Below are 27,833 nucleotides of genomic sequence, written 5' to 3' on the forward strand. Positions count from 1 at the left end.
CTTAAAATATTTTCCTCAACTCTTGTCTAGCATCTTTCAAAGTTGCACCATTGTATATTTTGCTCCAAATGAGAAATATTTTGCATAAAAATAAAGTAAAGTTTAATTCATTTACCTGAGTGTTCACTTGCCTTAATATGGTGAGCAGTGTAACAGAGATTAAAGAGAAATATCAAATTAAAATGGGTGTTTCATACATTTTTCATATTTGTGTCTCTTGCAGATGACCCAGGAGCAGTATATCCTTGCAGCGCAGCCCAACCCACTCCACCAGCGTGGTGCGTCAGTGTGTGGTGCCCAAGTTTACCCAGCAGTGGGCATCTATGGCTGGAGGAAAAGATGCTTGTACTTCTTTATCCTCCTCCTACTTGTCACCATGATCGTCAACCTGGCGCTGACCATCTGGATCCTCAAAGTCATGAACTTCACTCCGGTAAGAGTCGTGTGTGTATGTGTATGTGTGTGTGTCTCATTAAAATGCCAGGATGTTATATGCTTTGGTGTTTATGTGGGAGTTTATGTGAAAAAGCTGTGAGAGGTGGAGTAAAAGGTTTGCTGTCATGTAACGAAACATTAGAGTAATGATACAATCAACAGCAGTTCAACAGGAATGTGTGTGTGGCTGCACTAATATACCATCGAATTAGTGGTGTCCACTCTCAGTGTTCATTCTCAGTTTGTTTATGTATTTATGGTCAAATTGACACTATGCTGGCTAACAGTTTGAAAGCAACATTAAAATTAAATTGGATTTTTTTCCAGCAGGCATTTCCAAAAATATGTGATCACTTTTCTTTGACTGTTTTCTTCTTAGTTGAGCAGCATTTAGAGTACGAGACACAAAATATTCAGTGTCACATTTTGATTTACATACGGTTTTTCTTCCACTTGCAAAAAAATACAATTTGCCAGTATTTTAATGACAAAATTAGTGTTTAATGTTAATGTTTTTTTCAATGAAATACACTGGACTGACACACTCCTTTGCCCCTTCACCAAGAGTTTCCAGTGGTGTTGATCAAAACTGAAAACAGACAGTTCAGCAGCCTAATATAATATAAGTATGAGAGCTGGGTAAGTGTATCCGACACTGTGCTGTGCAGTTCTAGTAAATTGAATATGCTTTATGGAGTCCCACAAGGGTCCATTCTTGGTCCCTCCTGTTTGTTTCTTTACATGCTTCCACTTGGCTCCATCATCATCAGGCACATGATCAGCTATCGTGCCTACACTGATAACACACAACTCTGCTTGATAAAATCAGCAACTCAACTGCCTGAAGTACATTAATCTATGGATTTTACAAAACTACAAAAGCAGCAAATATGTTTATTTGCAAATATGGTCTTTAATTACCACTGACCAAGCTGGGAACATGAAACTCATTGTTGACGCTGGCCTGAAATTCTATCCACACATCAACAACATCACCAAAGTAGCCTTTCCACCACCACCCACATTTTAAAAATGTGATGCCTTTGTCAACAGCTGAATATATTATTGTAAAGGCCCATTTCACTTGTCTACCTTTATAAAGCAGTTCGACAGCCTCAGCTCATTCAAATAGCTGCCTTTATCCTAACTAGCACCACAATGTTTAACTAGATCAACCACTTCTCAACTACAACTCCAGTGGCTACCTTTTTATTACAGGTTTGACTTGAAGGTTTTGCTCCTGGTCTACAAAGTACTGCATTATCAGCTCCCAGACATATCCAACATGCTCCCAGTTTCCCAGAAGATTTCTTAGGTCACATGAGAGCTGTATTTTCCACACTCCCAGAATAAAATCAAAATCTAGTAACAGAGCTTTTGGTGTTAACACACCTAAAGCGTGTAACATCCTACCTGCTGAATTGAGCTTTACACCAACAACATCTTTTTGAAATACACTTAAGACATTATTTTAATTAATTCAGGATTTACTTAACTTACGTAAAGCACTCTGTAAAGCACTTTGCTTCATTCCTGTATCATCTTCTTCATCTGAACAGTGTTGGGTCAACCAGGTTGGACACAGGAGACCACTGTTCGTTTCCTGTCAACAGTCAACGTTGTTTTCTTTTAATCGTGATAGCCTGCGGTGAAACACTGACTACAATGAATCAGTCCAAATATTCAAAACCCATCTCACAACTTTTTTTTTTCACTGACTTTTCAATGTGCCCGACGGGCCTTTTTTATGCTCTATTGCTCTTATTTTGTGATTTTAACTACACCCACATTCGTATTATGTTTTCTCATTGCTGTTGCTGTTCACTGCTTTTTAAGCACCTTTTTTTGGAAATCACTTTAATACCCAATAGTTTTGTACTTTTAAAATGACAAATACATACATTTGACTTGGCTGACTGGGGAAAAGTGACACCAAGTGAAGCAGTAATATCCTATACAGAAAATACTAAACAGATGTTTGTTTTCATCTGACATATCAAACTTATTGAACACTAGCTCAAAATAGTAATGGCAGGCACTTAAAGAACATTTTGGTATACACTCTATCTCTAGTCAATGCTTGCCTCTGCATGTGTTTCTATGTCTCCTCAACCTGCAGTTTCTGTGTGTGTCATTCAAGTACTCATACAGCCAATATTCTATATAGCCTTAGGGCTCAAAGAACTACACTGTGATAATGTATATGCAAATGAGGAAGAATTTGACCCCTGCAAACCTCTGGTAAAGTGTAGTGTGAAAAAGAGAGACAGTATGAGAGACCCAGAGACAGGACTCATAAAGGCAGGTTGGGTGTAAAGAGTGGGGGGAAAAACAACAATAAACAAAAAAGCTAATGTTAAAAGTGTGAATATAAGTATATACATTTAAAAAAACTGTGTTTGTTATTGTTAGCAGAAGGGTGCATGAAATGATTTTAAAAACAAAGGTAATGCATTTTAAAGCACATAGTGGGATTCAGAATGTATTCTTGTGTAGGTCAACATCTTGATTTGTGATGTTTAGATGTAATATTCAGTGCCAATGCAGGTTGGTCACAGTAAGTAGAGCAGTGAAAAATATCTCATACTAGTCTTCTTTGACAATTTTATAATTTTACCCTGGCCATGATGATTCCCTTCGTTCAAGTGATTTTTGTTGCCTCACTTTAACCAAACTGTAGCAAGGAGTAACCAAATAAAATGTTTTTCTGTGAATTATAACTTTGTGTCTGATAAATGCTAGTAGAGAGTATCTTATATATACAAATTATGTATGAAAAAGAAGCACAAATCAACGACAGGTTTTAAAATGTACTTTTGAGATGGCAAGAAAAAGAAAGACCAAAATATTATAGAAGAAAAATTGATTCTGAGAAGGAATAATGTTTTTATTGCATTTGACCTCTCTCTTGGTCCCTGTTTTCTGTCAGCTCTCAAACTTTAGACAGATCTTGAATTAAATATCATACAGATTAATATCCTGTGTGTTATCCTGCAACAGCATCCCTCAAGTCTCCCAACTATTATTCCAATCCCTGGCAGTACTTTGTGGTTAGGCTTTAGAGAGAGCAACTGGCTTTACAATGTCTTTTGTGTGAGAATAACACAGACAAGTTCAAGTATTTGGAGAAAGGGGGGACCTGGGATAGGGAAGAAGGGAGTGATGAATATAGAAAAGGCGCTAGAGTGTTGATCACGGCGAAGAAATGTGTGTCTACACTTGGTTCGGTCACATCTTCCAGTAGAGGGCCTCAGATAAAGCAGAGGAGCTTTTTGTTGTGTCTATGCATTAGATCATTTAACATTCAAAGTCACATTCCCAGTGGGATCATCTATTACTTAACAGCTGAGAAATGTAATGTAGGAAAGGAACCGTCGGTTCATACTTTTAAACCTATCATGACCCTATCATGGCTTCATCCAAAACAGCATCAAAAAGTGTCACATAGCAGCTGCATTAGCATTTCAAAGAATGTTTACAGCTATGTTTGACTGCATTAATGCTGTAAAAGAAACCTGAAAAGAAAAGATCACAAGAGTAGTGTTCTCTCAAATACAGCTGTTTCCTCTAGAGGTATGTTTACGAAGGCATAAGCATCCATAATCAATCTGCAATTAACATAATTAAGAGTCCTTGTAGATTCTTAAGGAGAAGAGAGAGAGATAATTATTTTATTTGGTTTCATCACAAATTCTAGTGGTTTACCCAATTCTGAACTGGTTTTTGATCGGCATGGTTTTTACAATTACTTTTGGTTTTTTAACAATTCATTCTGTAACATATGATCAAGGAGAAAAATATGGAGTGAAACTAAAGTTGCGTAGACCTTTTTTTAACAGCATTTTGACCTGAAAATCACAAGTGTAAGTAGATGATTAATTGCTGCATTGCATTGCAGTAATGGCTGGAATGGAGCCAACTTCTTTCTTTTTTTTTCTCCAAATTTGTATTTATTTATTTTTTTAATTAGCTCCACCTGTGCTCTCTGATGCAATCATAGGCAAGGCAAGGCAAGGCAAGGCAGCTTTATTTATATAGCGCATTTCATACACAATGGCAACTCAATGTGCTTTTACAGAAAACGAACATTTATAACTCCGGCAAGATCCTAACAAGATTAATCCGAAAGGAAAACAATATGTGAAGTCAAAGATTTTGACGGGGAATGAAAGAAACACAGGTGAGGCTTATCTAACAAATATGTTTGTCAAATCCAAAAGAGGGAAGAAGCCCATCTTTTATCAACTTTGCTGTCAATACAGTGGGCAAGCCTTGTGTATTTTGCATTTTTTATTTGAACAACAAAGCAATTAGAAACATGAAACATGTTGTTGATGGCATTATTGAAATAAACTTGGCAAAGCATACTTTTATCTAAAGTCTTATGATGTTCACAATACAAAACAAGTTTTTGGAGACACAAAGCAACAACCCGTTTATCGTGTATTGAATAAAATAATTAATTGACCAAAGTTCATTTGGAGTCTGCTAATCAAGCATTTACTTACAGAGGCAGGCTATCTCTTGCCTTTCACTCACTATCTGTATCTCTCTGCTATGTTTGTGCTGAGCACATCATTTAAATATTAAGCTCCAATTGGTTGATAGGACTTTTTTCCTTTGTTGCACATTTGTTTAACTGTTTTATTAAAAATGTCATTTTGCACATTTGCATAAAGTTAAACGTTCTAAATGTTCTGTAATTACTATAAGTGTTGCCATGTTGCACCTCTGATGCATGCAAGGCAAATAACATAAAAAATGATATCTGTCAAAAAGTACAGTCACAGATGCAAAACTGCCTTTGTGAATTTCATAATGTCACATTTCAAATCTGACTATAGGGAGATATTTCTGCTATGGCTCCACAATTGTCTTTTTCATCATTGCCATCCAAATCATGTTCACGTGGCAGTAAAGGCTGTTTTCAAACTTTTTGTTTGGTTTGGAGTTGCCAGATGTGATTCTCATTGTGACTGTGTGGGGAGAAGACGCAGCTCTGGCAGTAAATTGGAGAGTACACAAGGAGTTTACACGTGTGTTTGAAAGAGAGCGAGCAACATAGGGGGAGAATGTACGTGTATGTGTGTGTGCCAGCAATTATTCAGCACTTGTTCATGCTAAAGTGTGCAAGTGTGTGTGCATGTTTGTGCATGTGTGCCTTGGCATGCTTACGTGTGTCTATACCCACATTTGTGTTTGTTTGTTTGTGTGTGTGTCTGTCCTCCCCTGAGTCCTTTGGGCTTCCACTGCAGAGAAATTCAATTTCAGTTGTCACTCACCAATCAGCCTAATTCCTGTGTGTGTATGTGTGTACGTGCCTGCAGGAGTGTGTGTTATTCATGTCAATACCTGCTCAATCCACAGTGTTTTATCCTTTCATAACACAGTTTGTAGTGTGCTGCTATGCATGCTGCCATAATGACCTCATACAATATGTGCATACAAGCTTTAAGAAGCTCACTGAACTCATAAACCAGATATTACTTTTCAGCATTTTGACTTATATCTTTCCCTGAATGCTCATGGTAAAAGAGGGAGAATAGAGTATTTGTTTCTATAGTGAGATCTAAACCATTTAATAAAATAAGACTCCTATTTCTTTAAGTGTTGAACTTTGTGTTGAGACTTTGTGAACTTTTAATTATTTACCACATTAAACTGATACATACCACATCAAAGTAATGAATAGTATAAGAATAACAATAAAACTGTCAGTGGTCTGTAATTTGTTTCAGCATTTTCACACGCAGGTGATGATGGTAGACTTTTACTGCCAGCGTGTGAAGTGTGCTTTTTATTTTCAGATTGTGATTGGCTGCCAATCAGCTGAGTCATAAAATAAAACTTGTGGTCATACCAGAGTTACAGCGTGCTTTAAAGACAATAAAACAACAATTTGAAAAACAATAAAAATGACCAGCATTAATTACAAATGGGGTTATGGCAACATAAAATAGGGTAGCGTCAAGGAAACACAACAGGAATAAAATGGGCAAAAACAAATCTAGTTTATGAGTAGCTTGTTAAAGTGAGGCAGTAGAGATAGACACAGATATTGTTCATGACTAAGTATCAGTTTTTCTCTCGTTTCATTTTTGTGTTAAAACTACCAATCCACTGTGAATTTTAGAATGGATGAGATTGAACCTGACAGGACCATGCCATGTCCAAAATGATTTATAACAGTTTACAGCCTCGCGAGCCATGCTTATAAAGGCACATTGAGATATAACATGAATAACATCCTTGTGTTGCAAAACTATCATGGTGACTGTTCACTGTTCTCTAAGTCACTAGTCGCTGCTGTTTTGCTTTCCTGACAGCCTAAGACAGACTAATATTGTCATGCTTTAATATTGCTTTAAGCTCTCATCACATTCTTAGTATAAATTCAAAATACATAGAGATGTCGATAATCAGCATCCAAGATACATGTTTTACTGTATGAACATTGTTGGATCATACCAAATTGCATTTAACTTCACTTTAAATTTGCCATAATGTTACTTCTATTTCATAATCATTATTCAAAATTAAATGTTTTTAAGGTTAATTCATTCAGAACATTAGGATTCCTCCTTGACCCCTTGAATCTTGAATACATTCCCATAGTTGTGCTGTTTCCTCACAGAAGGAAAAAATAATAATAAAGTACTGAGCTGTAAATAAAGATAGTATAACGTAACATGCCAAAGGAGATTAAAGGGAATAGAAAGAGAAGGAAGATCCACTTTTCTCCATGTAGCGAATTTACTCAGTGCTGTTTAGCAGGCAGTTTGAATTTGTCATTTCCTGCAGGCAAATAGGGCGATAGGTACATGATCTCAATTAGCGGATAGGGTGCTCTTTGCTGTCACAGCTGCACTAGTGATTTATGATGAGATATGTGTACTTTTTCATTAAAGCCCTGCCAAGTGTAGCTTTAAGTTTCTTTACAAATAAACTAATCTGAGAGATCAGTGTTGTAGAGAGAAAGAAGAGATTGGAGTAAGTAAAGCGAGTGGGGAGGATGGTGAATGATGCATGGACGAAGACAGATAGGAAAAATGTGAGAATAGGGAGTGATAGGAGTGTTTGCATGTGTATACGTGTGTGTGTGTGTGTGTGTGTGTGTGTTTGTGTGTGTCTGTGCAGTTTAAATAGAGTGTCCCCATCATCCACGCTCAGCTTCTCCCTCCTGTCCTCTGCCTCTGGGGTCCTTAGGGACTTGGAGAGGTGTCTGTTTCACTGCCTCATGGAGTGGAAGTGAGTGGATGATGGGCTGCCAGAGACAGGCAGTGTGTGGAGTTTGATGTGTGGCTGTGTGAGTGTTACAGTGTTCATCAAGCTACAGTCACCTTCCCTATTTTCCAGTTCAGAGACCCTTCAAGACCTGCGGCCTCTCCGCAAACCAGTGAAATAGCTGTTGTCTCATTGTATCCATACAGTGATTCACTTTATTAATTCATATTTTCCCTTGTCCGTAAAACTAGATGCTGACCTTCATAGATTATGAAAAAAATTAAATGGCTTCTTCATCAGTAGGCTACCTGAGATATTATTGATGAATAAGATTGCATTTAGTTCATTATTCCATTTAAAACAATTGATAACATCTGGGTTTATTATTAAACATTACATGGGATTTTGTATTTTACATTAACTTGTACATTACTTAATGTAAGGTCAGTCATTGAGTATAATGAGCAATAGTGGCAGAAAAAAAGCTGTTTTAATGTTACTTCTACTGTACTGCAGTGTAGATTGTAATAAAGATTGTAATAAAATGGTTTACCCAGCATCGTTAATTCAGTCATAATTTGCCGCCTGTGTTAAAATGACATTTATGGTAATAATAGACTTCAGATACACTGAGCATGTTACCTCTGCACGTATGAGGTTAAATGGCATGAATGTCATAATGTGACAGGTAACAGTGACTGTTTTGTCAGTGTGATTGTGTTTGTGTATGTTATGTGTGCATATGTGTGTGTTTGTGTATGTGTATTTGAGGGTAAAATGTGCTGTTGAAGGCAGTATGAGCTCTCAAACCTGCTATACTCAGCTCCTCGTCTAGACCAGCCACCATCATTATGGCTGTTCACATCTGCACTGTGTAGTTTATCGTTTCAAACACACACACAGACACACAGACACACACACACACATGTTTTTCTCACTTTGTCAGTAACAGTGCTGACCTCAGGTAATGGAAGAGTCCAGCATGAAATACTCTGTCCTCCTGTGTCACGCGCACACACTCACACTCAAACTCACACACGCACAAACGCCCACACACACATACACCGAAGAGGGGTTAATGTGACGTATTCCATCAGACTTAGAGTGCTGACACACCTGATGTTAATCACTTGAATGGTCACAGACATGCACACACATGCACATACGCAAGCCCACGGAATAAAGGAGAGATTTGAAATAAATATATTTGGCTGAATACGTGTTAAACTTGAGGGTGATAATTTTCTACTTTAGGAGTCATTACAGAGTAGAGACATGTAACAAAACACCTAAATATGGCCAATATTTGAAAATGAATGATGCCTTGAGTATCGGCAAATGGCTTATTTGGAAATGACAAAGAGATTTCAGTCCAGCGTGCAGCAGATCTACTAAGCAGATTTATATTTCAATTAACTGTCAGCTCACTACGGGACTAAACCGGAGTATTTAGGTCGAAACAGTTCATCTAAATAATATGTCAAACCACTGCTTTAGGTAGATCAATTCTAAATTGTCATGCGGGGCTTACTAATCCATAAAAGGTAATAGATCATGTTCTAATAAGAATGCATGCTGTATGAGACTCACAGGAGCATTACATTTCTGCCTAATGTTCTTTCCCCACTTCCTCACATGAAGCCGTTGAGATCATTAACATTTATTTTGCCTCCTTTTAGACTTGGCTCATGCAATTTGTTTTTGAGGCTTTATGACAAACTTGTGCTGTTGCTTGAGACACTGTTTTGAACCCAGATGTGGCTGTAAATATTCCTGTCCCTGCTACACTGATTAAGATGGTGACACATTAGTGTCACCGCCACACTGCAATGAGTGGCACAAATGGAACACACAAATAAACAGGGATTTAATACAAATTTATCCTGTCATAATAGTGAATTTGATGATGAGGATGAGTGTGGCCTTGTCAAATTATTGAAACTATCATTTGTTGGCTAATTACTTGGTAATAGGCACATAGCGGATTCTTTGTCTCTAATAACACAAAGGTGAGCATCTTTGTACAGTTTTGTTGATATGAAGTATTCCACTATCTATTATTATTATTATTATTATTATTATTATTATTATCATTAATTTCAGTATTATATTTAAACTCCAAATTAATTCAGATTAGGACATTAGAATTGTTTTCCCCAGTGAAGAAAGGCAGAAGTCATCTATTAATGATATGTATGACAGGTCTGAACCACTCGTAAATTTTTTCTAATTCCTCAGAAAATTCTAGGTATGAGAAAAGTGATGAATTCCTCGAATGTTCTTAAATCACATATACACATAGTTTAAACACGGATTTGTGCATATGCCATCTTTGTGAATAAGGCCCAGTGATGGTTTTGCAGTGAAAAGTCCTACCTTCAAGCTTGAATTTCCGCTGAGTGATAGGCACCATGGTTAAACAGACAAGGAAGAGCGCAACTCACACTCAAAATTTAATTTAAACAAGACCTCACAGCACCACGCACACTGTTTGACTGACAGATGATCTCTGAGGAGCGCAGGCCAAAACCTCCCCAGCAATAAATGTATATCACCAAAGAGAAAAGAAGGAGGGGGAAAAAAAACGGAAAACAAGTCTCTCTGATTAACAGTTTGAATCTCTGTCTGCACAAAACAAAGATGTCTTTTTATAGAGTCAGCAACATTTTCAGCTTAAACTCCCCCAGAGAAGCAAGAACTTTAACATTAAATCACTTTGATGTGTATTATGCAGAGACCCCAGAGTATTGTGTGTGTGTGTGTGTGTGTGTGTGTGTGTGTGTGTGTGTGTGTGTGTGTGTGTGTGTGTGTCAAGTAAGTAGTGTCTGGGAGAACATGTGACACCTAAATCTGAATCAGTCAGCACTTTAGTCCTATTATTTCCAGTGGCAATGTGTCAACCAATGATAAATAAGTAACACACACACACACACACACACACACACACACACACACACACACACACCATCACCATCCCTGCACACTAGCACTAAATATGTTCAGTATGTTTGTTTGCATGTGTGTGTTTGTTTGTAGCGAAGACAGTGCTCCATCCAGTGTGTTAAGTGCGTCTGTACTAAATATGTGCGAAGGTAAAAATATCCGTCTGTCAGCAGTTTTAGTCTTGTTATCTCTGCTGACACTCTATCAAATATATAAACAATGATAAATAATGAACACACGCTCATCTTAATGGAGTCAGTGTTGGAAGGAGAGTGTGTTTAGACAATCAAATGGAGCATTTGTCTGAGCGTGTCTTTAGGGAAACGGTTGATTGCTTTTACTTTTATGCTGACATGCCAGCTTGTGAATGTACATGTGTGTGTTTGTGTTTGTGTGTGTGTTTGTACATAGACTGAGGTTTCATAAGACATGAAGCCTTAAAAAATAAACCCTCAAATCTCTATTTGAGACAACATAAACCGTCCTGTGTAGGCATCTTCTTTGCATGGTTACTCACATATACATATTTACATTTTTGCATAACTCTCTATGCATTATACATTTTGCACATTCCATGTTCACTTGCTTCTTTTGAGATAGAAAGGAGTGAATTAGTGTTTGTTTAAGTAAAAGAGACAAGCAGAGAGCAGCCACCCGTTAGAGGATGAGCTTATGCTGAACTCTTTTCTTGCATAAATAGTCTGTCTACATTCACTATTGACTTGGATAATGATTGCAGTAAAGGGCAGGGATGTATGAACAAACCTACATGTGTGCTACGTATGTTGGCCCCCTAACTTAAGTTACACAGGGAGAAGCTACCTTATCATTACCTTCAAGTAGCCACTTAGAGGTGACCTCAGTTCAAAACTTTCAGCTGTTACTGTGATTCTGCTTTTTGAATTGAAATGAAAGTAGTTCAGTCAGAGAAAATGTCACTCTACACTTCTTTGAGCATTTATTTTGCTGCAGCCCACAAAATGTGTAGCGATGGTTATATGTCGTGAAGAGGTATAATGGAATAATTAGTTTTTAGCCTTTTAAGTGGTAGGAGAATGCACTTCTCACTTTCCATGAAAAGAAGATATACTATGTATCAGGGACCAGACTGCAGAGATGCCTACATGTTACACAGCAGGCTGCCAGGTGAGCCGAGCCCTGTTTGTCTTTTTCAGTAAACTCTTTACCCACTAGTGTGCTCCAACATCATATGTCTTTCTTTATACACAAGCAGGATACAACTCCTACAATTTGTGATGGGTAACCTCTACAGCTTTAGAGTAAAACCATGTGAATCCTACAATGGACTTCTGTCATTTTATTGTTTGGACATTCTTTAAATATCAGATGGATTCCATGAAGAGTTCCAGAATTAATAATGGGGAAATGTTATCATTGAATTGGTGAATTAGATAGAGCAGAGAAAGAGACCAGGTTGTAAATAAGGATGGAGCAAACATAACAATGCTTGTGGTGTATTCAACATAAAAGTATAATATAAATATGAACAAATTGCATGCCAGTAAAATATATGAAAAAATACGAATTAAATGTAAAAGTTTATCAAATCCATGCATAGTAAAGAATGAGGTGCAAGGCTGCAAAAGATGCATGAATCAATGTGAACCGGGTTAGGATGGAAGAATTCAGTAACAGTAATGGATCAAGTTTTTATGTTACAAATCAGTGCTTTTCCACTCTAATAGACTTCATCTAATTCACAGAATTGCTTGCATAGTTGAAAAAAACCCTAACCCTGAGGTAACCATTTTAGATGTCATGGTACATACTTAGCCTGTTATGCATGTAAGACTGTAATAAAGGCTATTACAGCAGAAACAATACTTTTGAATTGTGTATGTCTTTCAATCTAAAGTATATGTTACATACAAAATTGGCTACGTAAAATCTGAAATTGGTCATTAACATGTTATCCTTAATATTTGGGGGCCAGCCAATGGACTACAGAAAAAGAACATCTTGCTTTACCTAAAACATATCCAGTAATACCTGCATCATGCAGGTTGAATATGTTTATGTGTGGCTCTTTAGCTGTCCTTAAAATTATAAATGAGTATACTTTATGTATTGAAAATGTTGATCAATGATTATACTAGACTGACTGACTCAGAATGTGCATACCCGTTAGTTCGTGATTGGTCCAAAGCACAAAAAGAATATTCAGAAAAAGCATGCAACCTGTTTTTTACCTTGTACTGATGCATTATTCTATCATTTTCTTCATTCTTTCATTTTCTTGAGATTTTATATATTTCCTTTCTTTTAACACTTCAGGCAGTTTACCTATTGCATTAAATTATTTTTCTACTAAAATTGAGTTGAGATAGGAATCATTATTTGCTGACCAGGAGCCTACTGTGCTGTATAAAGGCAATAAATGAAAACAATGTATTGCTTGTAAAGTACATTGTCATCAATTACTTCATACATGATTGTTATGTTCCTGTGCTGAAAGTCTGGGAAACTTTTCCTAACTATTAAATGCACTGCAATATACTTTTTGAGTTGATGACAGTCATTTCTGCATTTGTACTCTCTGTGGTGTTGCTACGATTACAAAATTGGGACTTAGGGATTTCTAAAATCAATGAATGAGTTAACACACTTTCAGATTCTGCACTTTTATATTTCTTTCATGTCTCACCTTGTGATGTCTTATTCATGATGGCTTTAGATTTTTTTCTTTGCTCTTGTGTGACGAAGGGCCATATATACATCCTTGGAAAAGAAAGGTTGGACTTTTGGAAATTTTAAAGTGATTTGCAACTTATTTTCGTTCTTTGAATTTCTTTAAGAGAATAAGAGATTGCCTCCATTTAACCCCTGGGTGGTCATAACGATGTGATACTTGAAGGCCATCTATGGAAAATGTGCAGAACCAGGTTAGCAAACACACTCGGTCAGTCAGTTTTTTCATAGTGTAATAAGGTAATAAGAGGTACTTGTTGTGCTATTTTGGGCTTTGTCTCTTCTACAAAGGACTGGTCTGCTGCATGTAGTGGTGATCACGCCATTGAGGTGAATGCATTGAGTTTGGCTTCATGAGGGTCCATTCCCTTCTCTGATTTGGCAATAGAAGCAGCATGCCACACAGAGCTGCTTGTGGCAAGCTGACTCAGACAGCAGGTGTTCTTGCTTGGTGTGTGATAATGTTGTGGCATCCTTGCTGGGTGTTGCGAAAAGTAAACGAATAAATAAGTTCAAAGGATGAGTTCATAGTGTCGGGGACGTGTCTTCACTTGGTGCATCAGTATACATTTACATTTGGAGGTTAAATTATTGTGTATGTGTTACATGTTTATATGTCTGTTGAGCTTCTTCAGCATTGATGTACAAAGGTAGTTGGGGAAATCTGACCAGGGATCTGCTGTATAGCTGGTGGATTTTATTTCAAATTGTTTTTTATTGAGTGAGAAAAAACAGAAAAACAAGAAAAAAACAAAACTGTCGAAACTGACAAAGAGCTAATAAGACACAATTACATGAATGCCAAACATGGACCCCATCTCCAGTGTGCATCATATATAATATACATACACACATATTTCATAGACATTTTTTTTGCTTCAATTTGTTACATTTTCAATAGTCAGCCCATGTACAGATAAATGCCAAAAAGAAAAAAAAAAAAAAAAAATAGGTCAACAAGAGAAAAGACCAGGAGAGAAGAGAAAGAAGGGGGGGGGGGGGGGGGGTAGAGACGTGGAGAGCTACTGATCTAAGGTGGTTGCATCAGATTCACTTGTAAAGTATTCTAAAAAGTCCCACCAAGTTTTTTTTAACCTTTTTACAGAGCCCTGAATTGTGCATCTGATTTTTTCTAGCTTAAGAAATGCCATCACCTCACGGACCCAACGTGAATGGGATGTACGTGTGGATGATTTCCAACCAAAAAGGATCAGTCGGCGGGCTAGTACTGTTGAAAATGCAGAAGTTGTTTCACCTGCTTGAATGCAGCCCGCTGCCGTGCCACTGACTGTGTGTAATCAGGAAAAATCTGAATCCTGTCACCGTGTTCGGAGATGAGATTGTGTGCCGCAAGTGATTTACGCAGGATCTCGTCTTTTTCCTGGTAGTAGTGACACTTGACCACAAAGGCTCTTGGTTGCTGCCCTTCATCCGGAGCTTGTTGGAGGGTGCAGTGTGCTCTGTCTAAGACAGGCGGTTTATCCAGCTTCAGTGCTTTCTGTAGTATTCCAGCAACAAATGTAGTTGGGCAGGTGCCCTCCTCACGTCTTTCTTTGATACCGAAAATGCGTAAATTGCATCTCCGTGATCTTGCCTCTAAGTCCTCGGTTTTTGCCGTGAGACTCGCCACTTCTTTCCTCAGCTGGGACACCTGTTGCTCAAGTTCAGTAATGGTGGGGTTTCCGGTGTAGCGACTAATGGAGTAGGACGTGCCTCTCTGAGCTCCTGCAGCAACTTTCGCAAATTCTATCTTAGGCACACTTTTGTATCTTTTTCCCGTCTTTTTTCGGTGTGTGTTTCCCCCACCACCATAATCTCAACTCAACGCTGACTTCTTTTCGATCAAAATGCCTCCAAAAGCCAAACCAGCTACACAACCACCGCGGCCTACCCCGCCCGCTGCAACCCTGCCTCGTAGTGGCACCTCGCCCCGACTTTAAGGCCGAGCTGCTCTCGCCACTCCGCGTTGAGATGGCGGCTATTTTCAAAACCGAGCTTCAAGCGGCCTTGACCGAAAATTTGTCAAACATCAAGACTGAGCTACGGGCAGTGAAGTCGGAGTTATCTGACAGTATTACAAACATCCAGTCTGAAGTGTGCGCTCTGAAGGGCACCGTTGGAGAAATGGAAACATCGCTTTCCTCCTGCACTGACGACATCACTACCTTACAAGCTAAAGTGGAGCATCTGTCAACAGAGCTGACAAGATTGGACAATAAATGCGAGGATTTGGAGGCGAGATGTCGGCGCAATAATATACGGTTGGTGGGAATACCTGAGGATTTTTCCACCTCTTCTACTGCTATGGCTATTTCCTCTCTGCTCAAAGAGGCACTGAAGCTCGAGAAGGAGCCTCTCGTTGACCGCGCTCATCGCACTATCCAGCCGAAGCCGAAACCTGGTGAGCGCCCCTGCCCCATAGTTGCTCGTCTACACTATCATGTGGACTGTGTAGACATACTGCGCCGAGCCAGGGCTCAGCAACGGATCAAGATTGGAGACATGAGCTTCTCTATCTTCCCCGACCACACTCCGAGGACGGCTCGTGCCCGAGCCGCCTTTAATGATGTCCGGCGCCAGCTCCGTGAGATACCAGGGATACGTTTTGGGCTGCTCTACCCGGCACGCCTCCGGGTTACACACAACGGTGCAGAGAAGGAGTTTAAATCACCAGAAGAAGCCAGTGCATTCATCAGGTCGCTGGACGCGTAAGGGAAATAAGATAACATACACAACACTGATGTAGTGAGTGACTCTTCACAATTAATATTGACAGTAACTATTTTTTCAATTCATATGGACGTGTTTCACGTCTTCACGGGCTGTGTCCCGTTTTCTTTTTTTCCCCCTTTCTTTTCTCACTCGTCAGTGGTTTTCATTTTAACTTGGACTTGATTAGTGCCTTGTTTACCAAATGTTGCTAGGTTTGCAGGAGCTCAAACTGAAGCCTGACTGTTACTATTAGTCTTAAAGCCGTAAGCATTTGTTTTAGGGATCCAACTCCTTGTGGAGTTAGCACTGGGTTCTCCATCGTTTGGGGATGGGGTCATGGTAAGTGCTATGGGGTGGGTGGGTGGGTGGGTGGGGGCTGTGTTCTACAAGTGTTTTTGTGTCTTTTTTTTCTTCCTCTTTTTTTTCTCTCTTTCTTCCTTTTTTGTTCCTCTTGGGGGGTCCACATTCAGTTTATTTCTATGTCTAAGAACTTAAAAAATGGCCTCAAATCCTAGTACTTCTGCTATCCCACATATTGGGTCTTATGTGAGATTTTTGAGCTGGAATATTAAAGGCATGGGGAGTCCAATTAAGAGATCTAGGATACTTGCACATTTGAAGCGTCTTAAAGCTGATCTAGTGTTTCTACAGGAAACCCACATGCGCACCAAAGACCAGGTCAGACTTAAATGTCCTTGGGTTTCTGAGGTATTTCACTCAAATTTCAATTCTAAAGCCGGGGGGGTTGCTATTTTAATTGGTAAGTCAATTCAGTTCTCAGCTTCTAAGGTTATATCAGACAAAAATGGCAGATACTTAATTGTTTCAGGTACATTATTCCATGTTCCCATTTTATTAGTTAACATATATGCCCCCAATTTCGATGACCCGCATTTTATGAATAAGCTTTTTGAATGTCTTCCCTCATTGAATAACAATCTCCTTATAATTGGTGGGGACATGAATTGTGTAATCAATCCCAATTTAGATCGCTCTAACCCGCGAACTCTGACCCCATCATTAATGTCGAGGTCTCTTTCTGATTTCATGTCCAAAAATGGTTGCATTGATCCTTGGAGATTTTACAACCCTAACACCAAGGAATATTCCTTCTTTTCAAAGATGCATCAGTCTTTCTCTCGGATTGATTATTATTTTATTGATTCTAAACTAATTCCCAATGTACTTACTGTTAATTACCACCCTATTGTTATTTCTGACCATGCCCCCCATTTCTTTAGACATTCAGTTTTCATCACAACCCCGGTACCCAACACCTTGGAGGTTCAATACATTACTTCTTTCAAATGATAAGTTTAATAAATTAATTGCAGCTAAAATTGATGATTTTATCGCTATAAATAAAAATGACACGGACCCAGTCTCATGCTCACTGCTCTGGGAATCGTTAAAAGCATACCTACGGGGACAAATAATCTCGTACTCTGCCCATTTGAACAAGTCCCGTAAAGCCAAATTGCAAGAACTCTCTATTAATATCACTAAATTAGACCAACAACTTGCTACCTGCCCCTCTCCCAGTTTACTTAAACAACGTGTTGAGCTGCAGACTGAATTTGATTTTATCACCACTAATGATGCAGAGCGACTTCTCTTACGATCACGTGCCACATATTATGAACATGGTGATAAGGCAAGCCGGCTTCTAGCTCATCAGCTACGTCGCCAGGCAGCCTCACGTATGATTCCCCAGGTAAAAGATTCTTCAGGCATATTGCATAGAGATCCCACCACCATTAATTCTGTTTTTTTTATTTTTTTTTTTTAAGATTTTCTCTGGCATAGACGCCTTTATTTGAAAGTATAGAGACAGGAAATTACAGGAGAGAGAGGGGGGTGTGACATGCAGAAAGGTCCGCCGGCCGGGAATCGAACCGGGGTCCGCTGCGTACATGGCATGCGCTCTAAACCACTCGACCACCTGCGCGCCTTAATTCTGTTTTTCACTCATTCTATTCCTCTTTATATAAGTCTGAATCTCCACCCGACACTACTGAAATGAACTCGCTCCTAGATAACCTCAATTTCCCTGTGATAAACCCAGATTCTGCTAAAGAACTTGACTCGCCGTTAACGGTAGAAGAAATTATTCTTGCTATGAGAAACATGCGAAATAACAAAGCTCCTGGCCCGGACGGATTCCCAGTTGAGTTTTTTTTTAAATTTCAGGATAAACTGTCCCCATTACTGCATGCTGTATATAAGGAATCACTACAACATGGTACTCTCTCTCCTACTTTAAGACAAGCCTCCATAAGTCTCCTCTTAAAAAAAGATAAGGATCCGGTTCTCTGCAGCTCCTACAGACCTCTCTCTTTAATAAATGTGGATGCTAAGATCCTTGCGAAAGCTTTGGCCTATCGCCTAGAAAATATTGTACCAACTATTGTTTCACCTGAGCAGACTGGATTTGTTAAGGGGCGGCAGCTGTTCTTTAATGTCCGTACTCTCCTAAATATTATCTACTCTAAAACTAACACAGCAACACCTGAAGTAGTGATCTTGGTTGACGCTGAAAAAAGCATTCGACAGGGTTGAATGGGACTATTTATTCACTGTACTAAAGAAATTTGGGCTGGGAAATGTGTTCATTTCAGTTCAGTTCTATCTCCCCTACTGTTTGCACTAGCTATAGAGCCCTTGTCAATCTTTCTGAGGTCCTCTTCTATTTTTACTGGAATCTCACGATTGGGCATAGAATTTAAGTTGTCTCTTTATGCTGATGATTTATTGCTGTATGTCTCGGATCCTGTTCTTTCCATCCCAACAATTTTATCTACTTTTCAGAGATTTGGATCATTTTCAGGCTGCAAAGTAAATATCTCTAAAACTGAATGCTACCCTGTCAATGCTTCAGCATCACAGCTCAAACAGTCTGATATTCCTTTTAAATTTAGCCTGTCTGGCTTTAAGTATCTAGGGATCAATGTAACCAGAACGCTAAACTCTCTTTTTTCTGCTAATTTCCTGCCTTTAATGTCTAAAATTAAATCTGACCTCCAAAGATGGGGAAGCTTACCTCTCTCATTAATCGGAAGAATTAATGCAGTCAAAATGAACATTTTGCCCAAATTTCTATTTTTGTTTCACTGTCTCCCACTTTTCCTCCCAAAGCAGTTCTTTAAAACAATTGATCAAACTATCTCTCACTTCCTATGGTGTGGAAAGGCACCCAGGATCCGCAAATCCACACTTCAGAGATGTAAATTCAATGGTGGATTGTCACTTCCAAATTTTCAATTGTATTATTGGGCAGCACATATCCACAAGATTTCATTTTGGTTCAAATCAGTGGATCTGCCATGGTGTGACCTAGAGGCTCAGTCATGTGTTTCATCCTCCCTAACTGCTTTACTTACCTCTTCTATTCCATCCAACCCCTCTGGCTTTACAAATAACCAAGTGGTTCGCTCCACACTTAAAATTTGGTATCAATTCAGAAGGCATTTCAAATTTAAGTCAGCATCTACCTTGGCTCCTTTATTGAGAAATCATTTATTTAAACCTGCATTTACAGATTCTACCTTTTTTGCATGGCATAATAAGGGCCTGAAATGTTTTAAAGACCTTTACAAGGATGGTATTTTTCGCAGCTTTTCGGATCTCTCAGGAGAATTTCATCTCCCACCCTCTCATCTCTTCCGTTACTTTCAAGTTAGACACTGTGCTAATGCTTTGTTTCCAGTTTTCCCTCTTTACCACCAAGTCTACAGTGGGAGGAGCTTCTAACCCACGATCCACTTCAGAAGTCACTCATCTCTAAAGTTTATAATGAAATTCTGTCTTTTGATTGCTCACCAGTTACCAAAGTCAAGACTAATTGGGAACAAGAACTGGGTCTATATCTGGGAGATGACTGTTGGGACACTGCTCTTAAGAAAATTTACACTAGCTCAGCCTGCGCTCGTCTCACACTTATACAGTTTAAAGTATTGTTTAGAGTCCATTATTCCAAAACTCGACTGTCACAAATCTATCCGAGTACCACCGGCAATTGCGACAAATGCCATGCTTCATCTTGCAACTTAACTCATATGTTTTACTCTTGTTCGTCACTTTCTCGTTTCTGGCAGAATTATTTTGATACCATGTCAAAAATATTTTCAATGACCATAAAAGTCTCTCCCCATGTCGCCATATTCGGGCTCCCAGAAGACCACAACCGGTTTACCTCTAACCAATTAGATATTTTAGCCTTACTTCCTTACTGGCAAGACGCCAGCTTCTTCTTCACTGGAAGTCAACTAAAGCTCCATCTAGCACTCAGTGGCTCAATGACACCATGTCTTTTCTAAAGCTGGAGAAGATCAGATATTCAGTGAAAGGTAACTCTGATAAATTTTATAACAAGTGGCTCCCCTTTTTAACATTCTTTCGCTCTCTTCAGGCTATGCCTCCTGATTGATGGACCCCAACCTCATTTCTTTCTCTTTCTTCTTATCTTTATCATTATTATTATTTATTTGTTTATTTTATTTTATATATTTTATTTATTTTTTCTCTCCTGTCTTTTGGCTTCCCTTGTATTTTTGTTTACACCCTGTAGCTTAAACACTTATTCACTCATCACATACAAGAATCCTCAGTTATTTATTTATTATTATTATTATTTTTTTTTTTTTTTTTTGTACATTGTTTGTTTGTCGCCCGATCATGTTCCTGTTGGGCCACAAATACAAAATAAGAAAACCTCCTAGGAGGCAGACTGTATGTCTTGCTCTTCATTCTTCATGATGCACAGTATTTCTATTGTATCAATATGTTTACATTTTTAATTGTGATGCAGATGTGTTGTGATACTGTAATTATAACATTGGTTTCTGTTCGAATTGTGCCTTACCTCCTAATAAAAATATTAACCAAAAAAAATTTCAGTAATGGTGTCAGAGTGATTGGTGGCTGCAACTTCCAAGTTAGCAGTGCGCTGCTCCAGAGCATTAGCCTTAGCGTTAGCACGCTCAATGGCCATTTTCATTTCGTCTTTAACAATGCTTATTTGCTTGCATATTTCGAGTCTCCACTTTCTCGTCTATTTTTGCCAGCAGTTCAGCCTTCAAAGACGTAATAGCGTCGAGTATAGCTGTTTGACCAGGGTCCTTGCTCTCTGCATGTTCTGGGGCCTTAACGCTGCTCCTCAGATCCGGCATCTTGTTCGTCGAAGAGTCGTAACGAAATTGAATAAAAACTCACGTTTTCACCGTCTTTCAATCTACACTCTGCTTATACGACACTAAATCTGTCATAAGCATGTGTGGGTTGGGCTCCTTGACATAAATAAAGGTTAATATGGGGGAGCTCAGAGACGGCTGTCTACATCTCTCCGAGGCCCAACCGGAAGTCCATAGCTGGTGGGTTTTGTTGTTTGTTTTAATTATCGTTTGTTTGGTTTGCTTTTCAGTGTTATTTTGATTTAATTGTTTACTTCAGTGCTACACTATGTTGCTGTAAACTGGTACAGTGACCAGTGTTGAGATTGTGAACGTGTCTGTCTGCCACCTTAAACTAATGGGTGTTGACAGGTTGTGTGTGTGTGTGTGTGTGTGTGTGTGTGTGTGGGTGTCTGTGTGTGTGATTGTAAAAGCGCTGCTGAATGTCAACCAACTTGTTTCCTTCTGTTGTTTTTATCCAACAAATTTACAAAATAATACAAATATCCATTTTAATATTATACTGCTTCCTGGTCTTATACGCCTTGACCGCATTAGAACCTGTTGTCAGTGGCGGGTGCTACAATAGTAACACAGCTCCTTTGAGATAGCTTTAGTCACATTTTAAAGGACAATTCTATTTAAAAAGCACTCTGTAAAAGTATGAGAGCAAATCCTAGCCTTCAGTGTAGTTTTATGAGTCCGGGATTTGGAAGAGCAAACAAAGTGCAACCCTATTGTGCCATTTTTTGTTATTGTGGTGGATGAAAGATAACTTTTTTAAAAAGTTATAAATTATACAATTTTGCAGGAAAATTTGATCATATTAGTTTATATATCAATATCCATTAAAGTTGCAGTCTGTAGAAAAAAAGTGGACTTAGCCAGAAAATTTGAACGAGTACAGCCTCCAGGTCCCTCCTTCTTCCTCTCTGCTGTGCTGCAGTCCTGCCTTCTAAGCCCCTCCCCACAGAGGAACCTGCCATGCACACTGTACGCACGTGAAGACTCGTCCCCACCAGGCAGGGAGTTCCGGTCCTCTGAAATGAGGCCAACGCGGAAGTAACTTAAAACTGCATTCTATCAAAAGGCCACCAGGGGGCGGCCGTTTAGGTGTCAAAAGGACTTCCGTCTTTATACAAGTCAATGGAGAATTCACCAACTTCTCACTTGATTTCTAACCTCAGTAAACGTTTTCAAAATGTGTTTATAGTCTCAATCGCTAGTTTAAAGCCTTCTTCAATGCAGTATGATGTTCATTTGTGACATTTTGGCCTCCCTGATTTTATATTTGACGATAAAGTCAAAGGTATGCATTAGGGCGTGGCTACGTTGTGATTGACAGGTTGATTGATTCACAGGTTCAGGAGCGTGGACAGATAGACTGCAGGAAATAGCCGTGAACTTGTTTCACACAGACAGTTTTCAACAGTAACAGCAGCATGTGTACAGCGTCATTGACACTCCTCAGGGCTCTGATTGGTTGTTTTGCTCGGGAGCGATGGATTCTTGCAAATCATTTTACGACCACTGGGTGGACCCAGAGACAGTGGATTTTGTCACAGCTTATCTGTATCTTTTTCTACTGTCAGATCATAATGACAATTTTAGCAAATATAACACAAAAATAATTACAGACTGCAGTATTCATATCACGCCAACCTTGCACTGGCAACATTTTGTCCCTACCTGAAAATGAGCACGCTGTTCATAACTTTTATTAGATTATTCATCACCCCTTTCAAACCTTATACCACTGATTTCTCAAACATTTACTTTGTAGAAAAGAAATAATACATTCTGAACATTAAGTAACAGACTGTACCAAAAGAAAAAGAAAAGAAGAATGACTCAATTTCAGTTTTTTGGCTCGTAATTTCTTCAGTTGTGGTTTATTGTGGTTAACATCACTCTTGACTTGAAATCTCAGTAGTAAATCAGTGTGTATTAATATATATTGTGTTTGTCTTTTTACTCGCAGTCCTTCTGATTCCAGCTCTGGACACAGCTATAATCATTTTTTGAAATTACTGGACACTGTAATTGTAAATCAAAGATATGTGACAAATATTTATTTTCTATGATGACATTTTAAGAACTGTAATCACAAAATGTCTTAACTGTCAATTTGATTTGAAAACAGCATGGCATTACCCACACTTCAGTCAATAAATGGTGACATCAGTATTCACAAAATTTAAGTGGAACAGGAGTGCTTTTTGCAATGGTATGTTATTGTCAGTTTCATTGTGTTTCTGCTGCTGTGTCAATGGATCATCTTTGAGAAAGACAAAATGAGACAGCGTGACAAATACTATACTTTAACATACTGACTAATACCATGAGTCATTTACTCCCTGAGGAAAGGTGAAAAAAAGTCAACCATATGCAGACATACAGCCAATAGGGCATACACACACACACACACACACACACACACACACAGGTTTGCTCAAGTCATTTTTGGGGTATTTACACAGACCCACATTATTTTCCTGGAAACTTACCCTTACCCTAACCTTAACCACTGACCCAAAAATCCGCATTTTACCATTTGCGGACATGGCTTTTGTCCCCAGTTGGACAAGCCATGCCCAATCAACTGGTCTTAAATCTGGTTTTAGTCCCTGAAAGTGACTTAAGTCATACATAAACACACACACACACACACACACACAGAGCAGAGGTCTCTTGAGTGATGGCCTGTCGGTCCAGTTCAATCTCAGGCCTGATGATCTAAACTGGTGTTGATTCACGCCCCACTGCTCTTAAATGCATGTGAATAGAGGCCAATGGGTTGATGGGTTGGTGTGTGTTTGTGTGTGTGTGTGAGTCTGTACTGTCCAGCTTTGTATGTCTGCAGTACATCATTGTATGCTTCTTAAGACAATGTTGGTATGTGTGTCTGTGCGTGTGTGTGTACAACACCTCAAACACACACACATAAGGCCCACCAGCTGTGACAGTGGAACAGCTGTCTGTCAGCTTCCCTGTCCTTACTCCTCTCATCCTGTGTGTGTCTAGCATTTAAATCACAGCAGCAGTGTCTCTGCTCATCATGCAGCAGTGAGATTGTCCTAAATCCAGCAATCTTGATGGCAAAAGCAGTTGAAGAATTTCATTCAAAATGCTTTGTATCCTTTTCTTGGAAATATTATCAGATATTAACTTGCCAGTATTGCAGTGAGTTAGGTGAATCAAATCACAAAGCAAAGGGAGATAGGAAAATATAGGAACCAACTTAACAACACTCCTCTGCAGATTTTTAGACAAAGACAAAAATGAGTGTAGACAAAGTGGCTACAGGTTGTCATTTTTATATTTGCTGGGGGGGTTTTCAGTTGAGTTTAAATAAACGTAAATTCAAGATTTTTGTTGTTGTTGTTGTAGTTTTGAACTATTGTTTTGTAAAACTGTGTACTTTTAAAAGGCTTAATTGAAACTCATAGCCTAACCCGAACCCGGTCTGACTTAATATACCAGTCCAGTTCAGTTAAGCAAATCATTACCAGATCATTAACCATAACCGTAAAAACACACAATCAATAAATCAATCAAAACAATCAAACATTAAAAGCCAATTTAAAAAGGTGGAGGGGTGACATATGTGTGTTTGACTATGTTTTAAATCAAAGTAGATTGAAAATGTTTTGGAACACCTTGTGTAACATATGTATTTATAAATTAATAGCTATGGTGCATTCAAATAAACCAGTATTTAATAGAAAAGCATTTTTCCCCGCATGAGACCCCCAAAAATAGACTGCGTCTTATACACAGGTGTGACTTATTTACCATTTTTTACGGTAGTTGGCAAGATTAAAAAGTAAAAGAAATACAGTTATTGTGAGGTCCACAACCCTCACAAAACATTTCTATTCTCATGAAGATCTGGCTGACAGAATATAATTAGAAACATGGCTAAGTGGGCGACTTGGCTGTAGAGATGCTCAGTACTGTTTTTGAACGCAGTACACACAATAGTTAATCTAGCTCTGCACAATAGAGCTTGTCTTGACATTGTTGCTCCGGAATATTACAGTGAGAGGTGTTGCCATGCGTGGGATAACAGCCGTTGTTTCATTTATATTTACATAGAAGTGTATACAATAACATGCGCAAGTGCTGGGACAGAGATGGTTTTCCCTCCCTTGTGCAAGACAAAAGCATCTGCTGCCGTCATGATCGTTTTACATTGGGTTTGATTATATCCTTTCACCATTTGTTGTCTCTTTTATCTCTCTTCTTTTCCCCTTGCACTCAACAACCTCACTCCTCCCTCTCTGTTGACTCATCACAGCCCCTTCTATCCCCTTCTCTCCCCATTCCTCCTCTCCTTGTCCACCTCATCCTTACTCCTCTCCTCTTCCTTCCCCTTCCCTTCCAGGGCCCCCATGGCAGATCCCCCTCCTCTTCCTTTCATGCTTAATCTTTTCTTGTCTTTTATCCCTTATCCCTCTGCTTTCTCTCCCCTCGACATTCTTGTCTTTAGAGGCTGTGATGTCTACCCTGGCTCTATGGAAACTGTGTGTGTGTGTGCGTGCGTGCGTGTGTGTGTGTGTGTGTGTGTGTGTGTGTGTGTGTGTGTGTGTGTGTAGGATAAATTGCTAGACTTTCTGCCTGAAAACAGAAGGGATCAAAATAGATTTGTTTGATTTCCTGGTACTACTTCTGTTTTTCCTCATCCATTGTCTACGAGCAAGAAGAGCAGGGGTGGGAGTGTTTTAGCAGAAGACTAAAAAGAAAAGGGGGCAAGGATAGGAACAGAGAAAGGACCAAGGTAATAGAGGAGAGGAACTATATGAGGAGATGTTTAAAATGAGGAATAGAAATGATGACATGATTGGAGGAGAAAGAAGGCGGAACTGACGATGATACAGAAAGATGGATAATGGGGGAGTTTAGAGAACAAACAATGAGGAGATTAGAGGACAAGAAAAAAAATGAAGAGTCAATACAAGAAGAAGTGATGAGGAGAAGGGGGAAAAAGTTATAGAAGTGATGATTTGATTGCATCTATTGTATCAAAGGAAAAAAAGCCGGCGTGAAGATTACAAAGCATTTGATTTCAACTGGCTCTGTAGTCAATTTCTGCTCTATGCTTTCTTTTTCTTACTCACAAGACACACACATACACACCCAGGTACATTATTATGTTTTCCACATTGTGTGACTTTTTTAAAAAGGAAGTTGTCTTAATGGCCACTGTGTAAATCCAATAAAGAATTGATCTCAGCACAGAACCCTTTTAACATGGCAATAATGTTCAGAGTGGAGAGAAGCCAAAGCTATTAAAAAGGGCAAACCAATCACCTCTACCTGATTCAGGGTTATCCTTATTAAACTGTTCTCTTGTGTGTTTCTTACATTTTTTTTCTTTGAATACAAGCATATTAACTGTATTTTGCAAGCAATTACAATTTGATTGAACCCGAGAACTACTGGGAATCTGTGTCTCTCTGTTGGCGTCCATCTAAGCTACGTGACTGTGCCAGGCTAAATTAGCTTACAAACAGAGGTCTCCAGCCACGGTTCAGAGCCACAGCTCTGGCAAAGCAACAGTGCAAAAGCCACTCAAATCAAATGATGATGAGTGGAAAACACCACTTGCAGGAGATAACTCACAGACGAACTCTCCTGCTCCAAATCTAATCCCTCCCAGTGTGACATTTTACACACGCTTTGATACTGAACACAGCTGTTTTTCTTTCTTTCTTTTTTTCCCCTCTGATGATGTGTCTTTGGATAATTGTCCTTGTGCACGCAATCATTTTAAAACGGCTCCTGCTTATTTGAGGTAAATGTAGTATCTGCCGGCACATGCAATATATGATTAATATAATCGAAATCATTAGTATTGTTTTATTCTATGCAAAGCAATATATTATAGATCAAAAGAACATTTTGGAGGTGTAGTTACCCTTTAACCCTAACATACTGTTCAGGGTAAAATTTGACCCATTTTTACATCTGAGAGCTGTAAAAATACTTTTTTTCCCTCATTGGCCTGAAATTTGATGGCTTCTCTTAATGTGGCCCAGAAATATTTAAACTTTTTAAAAACATTTGTGTAGCGTGTTTGAAGCTGAATTGAATTTATTTATTTATTTTTTCTCATAAAATCAAAAAAATAAACGTTTTCTGCTCCCTGAAAGTTTCATTAAGGATAAATATATGTGATTGATGAGGTATTTATGAATGATTTTGGGTTCAGAAGTTTGTTATAGAGACTACTTATGAGGAGGGGTCAGAATATGAACAGTGTGTGAGGGTTAAGACAAGGCAAGTTTATTTGTATAGCACATTTCATCAAAGGAATTCAGAGTTCTTTACATAAAACATGAAAAAAACATTTAGACAAAACGCAAAAGAAACACATAATAACATGACATTTAAGTACAATAAAATAGTTATTTAAGAATTAAGAGAATAGAAAATTACAGTGCAGTGCAAGAAATGAATCAAAAGCCTTAAATTAGATTTAATAAAAGGCAGCAGCAAACAGAAAAGTCTTCAGGCCTGAATCAAAGGAACTAAGACTTGCTTCAGACCTGCAGTTTTCTGAGAGTTTGTTCCAGATATGTGGGGAATACTGCTTCTCCATGTTTAGTTTTGACTCTGGGGACAGAAAGAAGACCTGTC

General features: G+C 38.7%; 1 protein-coding gene across 2 annotated transcripts in view; it reads left to right on the top strand.

Moving 5' to 3' along the window:
- The first annotated feature begins 223 nt into the window (after positions 1 to 223).
- The window catches only part of LOC133993773 (zeta-sarcoglycan), a 169,801-nt gene continuing 142,191 nt past the window's right edge, over positions 224 to 27,833 (top strand). For both annotated transcript variants that reach the window (XM_062432842.1, XM_062432852.1), the window contains exon 1: positions 224 to 433. In XM_062432842.1, coding sequence (XP_062288826.1) covers positions 224 to 433 — 210 coding nt within the window. The remainder of the gene's footprint in view (positions 434 to 27,833) is intronic.

This window comes from Scomber scombrus, chromosome 2, assembly GCF_963691925.1.
Source record: "Scomber scombrus chromosome 2, fScoSco1.1, whole genome shotgun sequence".
Lineage (NCBI taxonomy): Eukaryota > Metazoa > Chordata > Actinopteri > Scombriformes > Scombridae > Scomber > Scomber scombrus.